The sequence below is a fragment of the Camponotus vicinus genome, unplaced genomic scaffold, assembly GCF_025532165.1.
Source record: "Camponotus vicinus isolate PSW18456_S1 unplaced genomic scaffold, iyCamVici1.0 SCAF_2, whole genome shotgun sequence".
NCBI lineage: Eukaryota > Metazoa > Arthropoda > Insecta > Hymenoptera > Formicidae > Camponotus > Camponotus vicinus.
In genome coordinates, this window is record NW_028141956.1 from 25,966,417 (window position 1) to 25,978,753 (window position 12,337).

Genomic DNA, 12,337 nt, shown 5'->3' on the forward strand with positions numbered 1-12,337 from the left:
TTTGATGATTACGAGGCAAATATGGGCGCGAGCAATGTTTGTACGAAATTGCTCGATTGCCCACCCAAGACAATCGCAATAGTTTCTCGTGATCCGCCGACCGCGAGAGCAAGTTGCCACTTGTGCAGCTGTGCGTGAACTTGACTTTTCAAACGCACGTACTTCTCGTTCCTTCCACGTGCCTTCCACGATAAGTGCTCGATAATTTTATAGAGAACTCATTTGCGAACAAGCTTGATTTGCGATTGATGATGTTGCGAAGGATGTATAAAAAGTATAAGGAGAAAAAATAATTCACACACACATACACACAGGTTTTAAGAAGATTATATGTCATACTGAAAAAAAATAAAAGAAACATTATTTAATTTAACACTTTATTTCATTTTGACACTATTTTTTAGTATTTGACATAATAAAATCCCTAAATCGGACATAAAATTTAATCGAAAGAGAGAAATGCTCGGTAGAATAATTTCTATTTTTCAATTTTAAGTTTTCAATTTTATAAACGACATTTTGCGAAAGTAAGATTGTATTTTTTTCGGTTATTTAATACAGAAAAAAAATTTTTTAATTGTATTAAATCAATATATACTTCAATAGATTCAAGTTGAGGAAGAAAAGGGTGTGAGAGAGGCGAAGAAAAAGAATTATGTATTATTATTATCATAGAAAACGGTTCTATGAACTTAGCAATTTCACGGGCGAATGTATTTTTTATTGCAGTGTTGATTTTTATTCATATATAATTGATATTCTCTCATAACTGTAATATGGCATACAAGGATATGTATAGAGAACGATTAGTAGTATACATATGTCGATGATCAAACTCGGAAAATCGAAACTTTAGAATGTAAAATAATATACAGACATGAGATAAGAAAATATCAATTGACTTTATAGACGTTATAAGTTACAATAATGCATATAATAGATAGAAAATAAAATAGCAGCACTCCCTCGTCGAAATAAAATAAAATATAACGCATGCAATTATTATTTATTTAAAATTATTTTTTCACATATATTATTTATTTATTCGGACAAAATATACTTTAAAGATTATAATCAATTTTTTATTGTTAATAATTGTAAAATCTTGATATTATGTTCATTTTTTTGACTTGAGTTATATATATTTCTTCTAATATTTTATAAAATCGTACAAAATCTCAGTTATATAAAATTAATGTTTATAAATACTAATTTATAAATATTTGAATATTGAACTAACTTTTGGAAAAAATAATTTTAAAAAATAATTTTAAATAGTTTTAAAAAATAATTAAGAAAAATTCAATCTTAAAATAAAAGATACAATAAAAAATAATAAAAGACACAATTGTATATGATTATGATTCGGAAATATATGACAATCAGACTGATTTTCGTCTGTATCTCTCGTTATGCGATACTGACGGAAACGATACGGCAATATATAAAAAACATTTGCGTGTATAAGAAATAACTGTAAATTATAAAGTAAGTATGGCGCGCGCTTATATACGTATACATCTTGTGGGAACGTGCGTAGACTTTCATGGAGGCGCTAGCCAGTATGTAGGTTTAGGTCGAGAATGCATTGATTATCGTTTTATGTGTCAAACTTACACCTACTCGATAGAATCATAATTGCTTCGTTAAGGTAATCGCACACGAAAGACGCGGCTGCGAACGCACACGTCGATGAATATTTTAATTTTTTTAAATATACGAATAATATACATATATGTACACTTAATTAAAATATTTATAACAAAAGCAAATAGGATCTTAAATAATTTATAGTATTATTTTATTGTTTTTTTATTATGACATCGATAAAGACGATTCGTTATCGTAATCCATTTCTATTTTCTATTTCCCATTTCGGCAATTTCGAACATTTTTATATATCGTAATTAAAAGTGATTAATTTCAATTTTAATTATACTGTGTATTTAATATTAAATGTAACACAATGATATAATTTTTAAATTTTTCATTAAACAAAATGTTAAAATACGATGACTATACAAATCTTTCGGAAAACATTTTAGGCATAAAAATAACATTCATCAATTTCATTGTTTTAAATGCATGAAAAAAACACAAGTGAATAACAAAAATTATTAAAAGGTAATATTGAATGAGAGGAAATGTAGCTGCAATGATTTTTCACCCTTAAAAGGCTCGAGACACTGAAAGTATCTTTGAAGTTCAAGAACGATGCACCTAAACGATATCCGTATATTCGCGATTGTTCTCAACGCTAATTTAACAATGACTGGCTTACTTGAAATCAATTGTGCAACTTGACACTTTCCTATCTTCAACTGTTCCATAAAGGGATGCGGAATACAATTAAAGCTGGAGATTAACCTTACCGCATAAACCTGACCGCTATTTCCCAATGCTTATTATCAGACTATCTTGGAGATGTGCTCGACGAACGTACTTTCAGACAATCCTTTTGTTCGCGCACCGGTCTTCTGCATACGACGCGCTTACCGTATTGTCTGTGCATCTCTCAATTGTTTCGTACAAGATTCCGCGAGATACTTTGGGGCCGTGGTAACAGATTGCATGCAGAAGCTCGTCGAGGTATCTCAAAACAACGTCACAAAATGCTTACATCGGGTACGAATCATGCCGACCACGAAGAATATTACATATGCATGAGAAATTCATTAGCGCATTGTGTTTCTGACGCATTGCGTACTCCCAACACAAGTAATCGAGAAATATTTTGCAATGATAATTAAATTAGATATCTCGCCTACGCATTTATAATACTTATTATTTTTTCCTGAGCGCATATATTTAGAATTTATTGATTGACGTTTATAAAACGTTGTAAAACGATATAAAACGACCATCGAATAAAAAATGTTGATACGAATCATTACGTATGACTCATTTATGAATGCAAAGAAGCCATATCATTATCTCATGTAAAACACTTGGAACGCGCGCAAACGTCGCAAAGACTCTTTCAATTGTCGATTCTGATACAAAGAAGAATGAATCTTGTTGGTTGCCAAGCCGGATTCTTTGATTAGACATAATTAAGACAAGCACCAAGGCAATGCATATCGAAGGCTACGCATCGGTGTATTAACCGATAAAATTCTCACGTTACGGTACAGTAAAACTACCGCAAGGCCGACAACTTGTTCGCGAATGGCATTTACTGCACATACAAAACTTGGCGGCCACGGCGATGCTTGTCGTCTGCATCTGCGTGCAATACGGCTATTCACCCGCAGCGACGATTGACCTTCTTTTTTATGCCAGATATGGCAATGAGCTACAACAATCTTCTCACAGAGAATTATCATTGCATCATTATGATATGCGCTATGAAAAAGAAATAAAGCTCACACGTTGTATATATGTAGATGCGTGCCCAGTACAATCATTTGTCGCTTTGTAGTTATGTTGTCCTTGTGTTAGATCAATAGCTAATATGTCGTGTGTGATGTAATCTCATGTCTTCTATTACAATGTTCTCGTTAATCGGAACATAATTGAGCACTTCGTATAAAAAAAATTGAATCAGTGAATAGTTTGCTGGAAAGAAAGAATAATATTTATAATAATTAATTACCCGTATAATAAATGTCGATTTTATATTTTATTTTATATTTTATATATTTTATATTATTTTATTTTATCATGTATCTTTCGTCAATTAAAACGCGTTAAAAAAATATAGACAAGACTTTTCAACTTTTTGTTAACGGTGTATGATGGTTTTATGTAAAGGATTTTATTATGCACTTAAAAATGAGGGTTTGCAGTTAATGCCTCTTTAATCTTACAGAATTTATTTATGTTGGGAAAAAATTTAATTACCTTCCGACACACTTGCGGAAATATGTCACTCCAATTTTAATAAGCATTTAATGATCAATTGTATTATTTATTCATCTGCAGTTTTAAACGTGGCTGGTGGCAAAGCGCCGATGCAGTCCAGTAGCGCGGAGAGCGGAATTCCTCAACGTGCCGTTGACGGAAGCAGCAGTCAGATTTACACACCGCAAACCTGCACCCTGACGAGGCCCGAGCGTAGACCATGGTGGTATGTGAACCTGCTGGAACCGTATATGGTTCAGCTGGTGCGACTGGACTTCGGCAAACCGTGCTGCGGTAAGTAATACTGTATATTTCTTTGCGCTTCGCCGCTTGCAAGAATTTACCGTTTTGCGCAATAAAAGATTTTTTACAAATTAGGAAATAGTTTTAAATTCTATTTAATATTTAATACGCTGAATTTAATGCGCGTTTCATAGAAATATTGGTCATTTTAAACAAATAGCAAATTATAGGCAAATAATCTGTTGAAGGAAGAAGGTAAAAGTATTAGGCAAAAATAGATAGAACTTTAAGACATTAGCGTAATTTTAATTTTTTCAGAAATATATTGCATGTATAATAAATGTAAATAAACAAGCGCATACATCAAATTAAAAATCTTACTTTACGGTTCAAAAAATAAAGGGTTTTTTTATTTATCTACATTATTGAAATTTAATTTCTATTCTTAACAATTTAGAAAGTTTTTGAATTTTATATTGTATAACATTAAAAAAAGAATGCATAAAGAAGAGATGACTTGCTTTTCTATTAAATGCTACTCATTATGTTCTGAATTAAAAATTGTTTAAATTTGAATTTTGTTAGTAGTATGTAATCAACTACAACTGATTAAAGAATTTATATATAAGAAAAATAGAAAACATTTTAATCACACATTTTTTAGAGATTTTTAAGAAACACATTTTTTATATATTCTTTATATATAATAATAATAATTAGATTTAACACTAACTACTAAGAATACAATAATGAATGTGTTAAAATATAAAATTAAGAAATCTTAGTGGGAAAGTTAAAGTTGTCTTGAAATAAAATCCGCTCTGTTTCAAATTGATATGATGAACCGTTGATATTCTTTCTAGCAGAACTTAATCATTCGATGATCAACGATAATTGAACATTTGCCATTTATACGATGATTTTATGAGTTTATCAAATCATCTATTTTCTTTATAATGTCATTCTCACGGATATTGAATCCGACACTCATTACGATATTATGTCTCTCGATGAATTCGATAAAAAATCGATAAAAAACGACCAAGAGCTATCCGCGCATTATAATTTTCTAGAAAATGATATGTTCTGAAGTTGTTACTGATAAACGCGGATGATAAAGTCTCTCGTTTATGAATTTTAATGCGAAACTTATTGTTGAGATAGATACCGTAAATATCCTGTCCGTCATCCGGTACTTTCGTTTCCATGACGCGTTTTCTCGACTTTCTATCGATAAATAAGCACCACCGGCAATTACGTGAAGTAATTCCCGCTGGCGAGATGAATTTGCGATTGCGTTGCTCAGAAGTGCAGAAGCAAGTGCGAATGCAAAACAAGCTGAGCATGAAGCCTGACGTTGTCCATCTCTGCATGAAACATGGTAGATCAGATATAAATTAAGTGAACAACTTATTTTTATGTGCGATTTTTTTTCCTCTCTTTTTCTAAAAAGCATGAAAGTATAGATGATACTAATGCTGCATCTCTCTCCTTCTTCTTTTGGATCTTGAAACTTGCCTTTCGCTTAAAAGAAATAGAATTATACATAGCTCTTTGATAGTTAATGCTAAACTAAATTACTTAATTAAACTACTTAATGCAAAACTGTTCGCGTTTTGCGGTTGCGATAAATCTCGACACGATCCATTCTCTGAAGAAATCGATGCTTCAACGAGCATTCGATCTGAAATTATGATTGCGGATGATGAATCGCCTGGGGCCTGAGCTCCATGATGCTTTCGATAGTTAAAGTAAATCGCTCGAGAGTCTTGTCCACGGATGACGGAGTCGCGGAAAAATCACGTTTCGCAAGCGAGGCGTAAAATCCCACCGTAAAATTCGCACTTCCTTCCCTTTTCTCCAACCCGGTCGAAGGCCCTGCCTGCATGTGAGATCGTTTAGAAATTCTTCCACGATGAAAGTGAGAGTCTTTCTACTTTCAATTGTTAGAAAATCATCGCGATACGTTTCTCGCGGTACGCCGCATACATTTTTCAGCAGCCTTTTATTAAGAAACGCGAACTCTATCATCAATCAAACTGAAAATTACCGCGGACATTCAGCTCCGGAAACATTCCATCACTTTGACAACTTTCTTCTTTTAAAAATGTGCTTTCAAATCTGTCGCGGCACAATGTATAACAAAATACAGTATCATATACGTAATTAAATGTATAATTACTTTTACATAAAAAGAAAAGATTTTCGATCTGATCGCAACTTTCGCTATTCGATTTTGGGGATTGTATTTACTTTCTTCTTCACTAATTGGCCTCCGTACGACATTTAAAAACTCGTATTGTCATTTCGAAAGTTTATTCGTTTCATTCGCCGTCCAATCGAACGAGGGGAAACTTTCACCGTTAAACGGCTGATAATAATGGCATTGTCGACACATTGAACATACGCTATTCGCACAAACGGGAGCAAAGAAGAACGTTTAATTAAGAACGTTTCATTGCACTTCCTGGAAAAACGTTCCCAGCGGTTCCTTTCAGAATAAAAACATTTCCGTCCTTTGGCGAGTCTCTCATCCGATAGATTAACGAGATCGCGCTTAATTTTATATCTGAAGAGGTAATTTTGAATAATCATCACGCGAGCGAGGTGAATGACTAAATCGTATTAATCTCGATATAATCGTAGTGGATTGTTAACGACTTCCGTGCCGCTCGCGTAAATTCCTGTAGATAATCTGCATAATCGGAGAAATGAATTATTCAAGTGCGATAATTTTGACGATCGGCTTTTGTGTGCCTCGCAAATAGATACGTGCGCGATAGACAGGGAACAATGACCGGTGGACCATCTCAAGCAGCTATTTAGTTACGGCCCAGCACCGACGAGATACTTGACAATCATTCTTGATCTACCGATTTCATCCAGGGCTTATAATTAAACAGACAGCGCATTACAATTACTTCGGTTCCTCTGCGCGAAAGAGCAACTTTCACGTCATGCTTCAGCGGCGAGAAAGAATCGTTCAATTTTGATAATAAATTTTTTTTGCACACCTCTTGTGCATTATTGACGTTCACGCACGTCTATATTGTCATTCGCAATGTATTTAATATAAATTTAAGAAATTATATTAATAACATCAAATATATAATGCTTATTATAAATAATGTGATGATGCTTTTTTTTTGAAAATTTATTCTAGAATATTAATATTTTTTAAGAAATTAAGAAGCAAGAGATTAGACTTTATCGATATAAATAAAAAACAAAACTTATACACTTGAGCAAAAAATAATTTTCTAAAACTTGAAAAAATAAACTGAAAAAATTTTGCATATAACACGAAATGCCCTGAAGTGAAGGACAAAGCTGGACAAAATGTGCAATCAAATTAATAAGCATGATTAGCAATCAATACTTATAATTAATAATATATTGTTTTGTATAGACACACGGATTTTTTTCATTTCCTTGCCATATGTGACACTTGGCGAAAAACACGATAATCTCTTAATTTTTTCTCGATGTTACGAGTTTCTCTTTTATCTCACATTGCTCCTCGTTCATGCGCTACATGTTCACGCACTCATTAGAGGCGAGAATAGAGACTCGCACGTACAATAAGAAAGTATGTACGTGCCGCGTGTATGTATCTTTTAATGCGAGTTTGAGCCAACTCGAGAGACTGTCGTGCTAGTTCAAATCTGCAATCATGATTGCAGGAACAAAACATGAAAAGCATGTAATTGCGCGATTTATAACTACAAACGGGCGGATGGACGGTTGTCCATAGCCGGTCACAGTCGGGATATTTTCTGGGTCAGAAGATATAGCGCGCCGGATTACTTGAGATGATTTTATGTCCAAATGCTATATTTGTGATTAATCGCTGTAAAATCCACCCTTTAAATTAAATCATAAATAAAAGCACCAAGCAATTCTCGATTTACATTAGCTCGAGTATATATAATGCGATTAAAATTTATTTAGACAATATAAAAATACATCCTTGTATGATATTATCTGGTTTCTATATCATATTATTTTTACAGACTGTCGCTAAAAATAATAAAAGTGCATAAAAATGCATTAAAAAATAAATGCAGATATGAAATTAATTAATCTACTTAATTAAAGTGTCACGTCTTAATCATTTTGTGACAATTTTATTATCTGAAACTGCATTATATTATATCCCAATAAAATTATTATATTAAAAAACGATATAATACAAAGTAGAAAAAAAATTATATAAAATATTGGTAGTAATTTTCTATATTAAGCTAATTTACACACACACAGAGATGAAAATAAATTATTAATTAGTGATTTTATATATATAAATAGATAGATAGATATTATTTTATATATATAAATAGATAGATAGATAGATATTTTAAAACAGGAAAACGGATTATGACACGGATGTAATGAAATAAAACTTGCAACTATAAATTGTATACAAGCTGCTCTCTTTTACACAATATTTGAAAGTCATGCTTCATCTAAAAGAAGATCTTTAATTTAAATCTAATAAATATTAATTTCATGCTATTATTATAATATTGACACAGGTTAAACTTTTATATCATTAATGTTTATCGTTAATCAGAGTCTACAAATAAACTTGTTATATAATGATGGTTATTGTTTAATCTATAATTTTCTGAATTCTCCTTTAGTGAAACGTTTCCTTTAACTTATGTATTTTAATTCATAAAATAATCCAAACTAGTGTATTTTATCTTTGTAATAATCTGCGATGATATTTTTTATAATATTTAAAAAATGCTTGAGAAAATATTACTAAATAAAAATAAAAATACTGCTAAATAAAAATACTACTAAATGAGCTTTAATAAGTAAATCATTTAATCGATTTGTAGGTGATAATATTCCCGGCACAATCGTCGTTCGAGTCGGTAATAATCGACCAGATTTAGGAACGAATCCCATTTGCAATCGGTTCACCGGTATTCTAGAGGAAGGACAGCCTCTTTTCTTGCCTTGCAATCCACCGATGCCCGGTGCTTTTGTCTCGGTGCATCTGGAAACTGCATCGAGCGATCTCGTGCAGCTGTCCTTATGCGAAGCATTCGTCTATACTGATCAGGTACATTCAACAGTTATATGATAAAACTATCAAATTATAATCCAGAATATGAAAAGAAATCGGTTTTTCTTTTTTCTTCTACAATGGTGATTTATTGCAAAAATGAATGTAGGCCTTGCCGATCGAAAGATGTCCTCAATTCCGGGATCAGCCACCAGGATCAACGGCAACTTACAATGGCAAGTGTTATATATTTTACAATCGTCAGCCGATGATATTCAGAGAAGCTTTATCCTTCTGTCACAAGCGACACGGAACCCTCGTGGACGAGAGCAATCCTGCTCTACAAGGATTCATCTCATGGGAGCTATGGAGACGACACAGGTAACATGAAAGCGTTTAAAAAGATGTCATTTTGAAAAGTAATTCTAAAGAATTTTTTTTTCAAGAAATATAAAACAGCATTAATATAACTAACTGATATAGAAACATTTCATTAGCATCTCGTTCTACTTTATTGCTTTTATAATAATGACTAAAATTAAACATTTCCACATAAACTCGGAACGTTTTCGGAACTTTCAGAATATAAAGCCATTTTTAAAGTGAATAATTCAAGTGTTTTATAGTCGATCACAGAGTCAATTAGAGAATATATTATCTACAGTTAGATTCTTGCTTATTAATAATGTGTTAGAGAATATATTATTTTTTTAGAAAATAATGAATTAAATAAAATAATTAATATATAATAATAAAATATGTATATAAATATAAATATTTAAAATTAGATCTGTAGAAAATAATAAGATTATATAATAAAATAATAAGATATTTCATCTTTAATCGTTGATAAAGGAGTGACACATCCAGTCAATATTGGATGGGCGCAGTTAGGGATCAAAAAGATCGGACAATATGGAGGTGGATCGGAAGCGGCTCAGTAGTGTCTATCTCGTTCTGGGGTACACCGCAGGGCACGGAAGACGACTGCGCTCGGTACGATGGCAGCAGAGGCTGGCTTTGGTCCGATATATCTTGCTCAGCACGACTTAATTTCATCTGTCAGCATCGTAAGTCTTCCAATACATCCGCACTCTTTATAATTTATATCTTTTAAATTATATTTCGGAAAAGATGATTTGTGTGACTACATATGAAATCTTATTATATTCTATATCTAATCAAATATATAATAAAGTCATACAATGTATATGATAAAAGCTTTTTTTGGAAATATTTTATTTCAAAATAACGTACTGTGTGAAGATCTAAGATAAAACTCATATTGAGAAATAAAAAATTCTAATAGAGAAATTAATTGTAATTTATTGATCGATTAAATTTTTCTAAAATAAATCTCCCTTTTGAAATTCATATATCTCATATTGTGTTTGCATTTAAATTCTTTAATCAATCCATTATTATATGTTCGATATTTCACTATATATTAAGCTTACATATATTCTTTTATTAAAAATGATTTTTTGTCGATTAAAATAATAATAATATTTTGCTCTTCTTAGAACCACAAGCTTGTGGCAGACCCGAGCAACCGCCAAATTCCACGATGACGGTGACTACCGCGTCAACCAGGACTCCTAGTAGTAACGTGTACGAAGTCGGAACAACGGTGGAATACAGTTGTAATGTGGGTAGTCTTCTGATTGGACCGGCAACTCGTACTTGCCTCGACACTGGTTTTTACAACGAGTTTCCGCCAGTGTGCAAAAGTAAGGAACACGACTGTTATACAACTGCACTCAGATGAAATCACTGTGAACGCGATTCACAATGTAATGCGCTCTGATCGTTTTAGGTATTGAATGCGGTTATCCTGCGAGCATAAAACACGGTGGCTACACGCTCATCAATAACACCGTCAATTATCTCAGTCAAGTGCTTTATTCTTGCGAGGAGGGATACGAGATGACCGGTAAGCATTATCGCAACTCGATACCTTTAATTATGCGCAATGTGTTCAAAAGAGACTTTGCGAACATCTTATATAAATCTATAAAAAATCATTTATAAAGCTAATCTGCAATCGTAGGTCGCGCCCGATTGACTTGTGATATCGACGAGCGTTGGAATGGACCACCGCCGCGATGTGAACCGATTCTTTGCGACCCACCGGCTATAGTTGCGCATAGTTCTATCCAAATAGACGAGATCGATGAGAATGGAAGTGTTTCATTAAAGAACAATTTCAATCGAAGTCTGTTAGTTGGTAGCATCATTACTTACACATGCGAAAAGGGTTACCGACTTGTTGGTTCCCGACAAATACTCTGCTTAAATACCGGATTGTACGATCACGTCGCACCTACTTGCATAGGTATTTATTATTTTTATTTAATTTCATAATGAAGATTATGATATATATTTAATTATATATATTCAACATATGGATTTTCTTTTATTAGAAGAACCACGGACAACCGTGACCACTACTACTCGAGCGACGGTACGGTCGTCGACACAGAAAGTTCGGCCATATCTTACCCCAAGGATCAGGACCACGACAAGCGCGACAACAGTCGCCACCAGTACAACTTCCTTGCCAGTTAGAAAAGTGCCTAATACCGCGGAACTTCCAGCTACAGTGAGGGAGACCATTTCGAAAAGACCGAGCGTCGGCCTGAACAAACCCACATTACCTTCACCGGTAATTAACGATGCTAGTAATGATCATCCGCAGGACAATGAGATATCCGGAAGCGGCGTGGATCATGCTCAAGCGGGAATCGGCGCGGTCGTACCGGAACCTTCCGGCCCCTTCCGGGTTGACGAGCAGCCTAGCAGTGCTCATCAGGCCAAGTTGAATTTAGGTGCCGTGATCGCCCTGGGAGTGTTCGGCGGCTTTGTGTTCCTTGCCGCAGTGATCACAACAGTGGTTATACTTATACGCAGGTAAAAAATAACGTCTTATCGAGTGATTCAATTTCGAGGATTATTGCCCGCACATCCACTTCCGCGAATCTTTGCTATTTCTGATGATATAACTCTGATATACATAGACGATGTTCAGTCGGATTGTACATTGTAATGCTTACTTTGTATTTGTATTTGTTTGATCTACTTTCTATCCTCTGTTCGTTTACCTCTATCTCCTTCCTAACTTGTAATACGTACATACATGCTGCATTATCTTTCCTCTCGTAGAGGATTTCGCTTGTATAATGAGTCGCGTGTACATGTCTCTTGAATAACGAGTTTTCTAACATTCTGCAATAT

At 33.5% G+C, this 12,337-nt stretch overlaps 1 protein-coding gene across 2 annotated transcripts in view; it reads left to right on the top strand.

Moving 5' to 3' along the window:
- LOC145967091 (uncharacterized) overlaps positions 1-12,337 on the top strand; it is a 31,074-nt gene that overhangs the window by 15,440 nt on the left and 3,297 nt on the right. For both annotated transcript variants that reach the window (XR_014437294.1, XM_083091734.1), the window contains exons 3-10: positions 3,925-4,137; positions 8,934-9,160; positions 9,273-9,484; positions 9,959-10,173; positions 10,627-10,833; positions 10,920-11,036; positions 11,154-11,438; positions 11,527-12,013. Coding sequence is in view for 1 of the 2 variants with exons in the window: in XM_083091734.1 (XP_082947860.1) it covers positions 3,925-4,137; positions 8,934-9,160; positions 9,273-9,484; positions 9,959-10,173; positions 10,627-10,833; positions 10,920-11,036; positions 11,154-11,438; positions 11,527-12,013 (1,963 nt within the window). In the remaining variant the exon portion in view is untranslated. The remainder of the gene's footprint in view (positions 1-3,924; positions 4,138-8,933; positions 9,161-9,272; positions 9,485-9,958; positions 10,174-10,626; positions 10,834-10,919; positions 11,037-11,153; positions 11,439-11,526; positions 12,014-12,337) is intronic.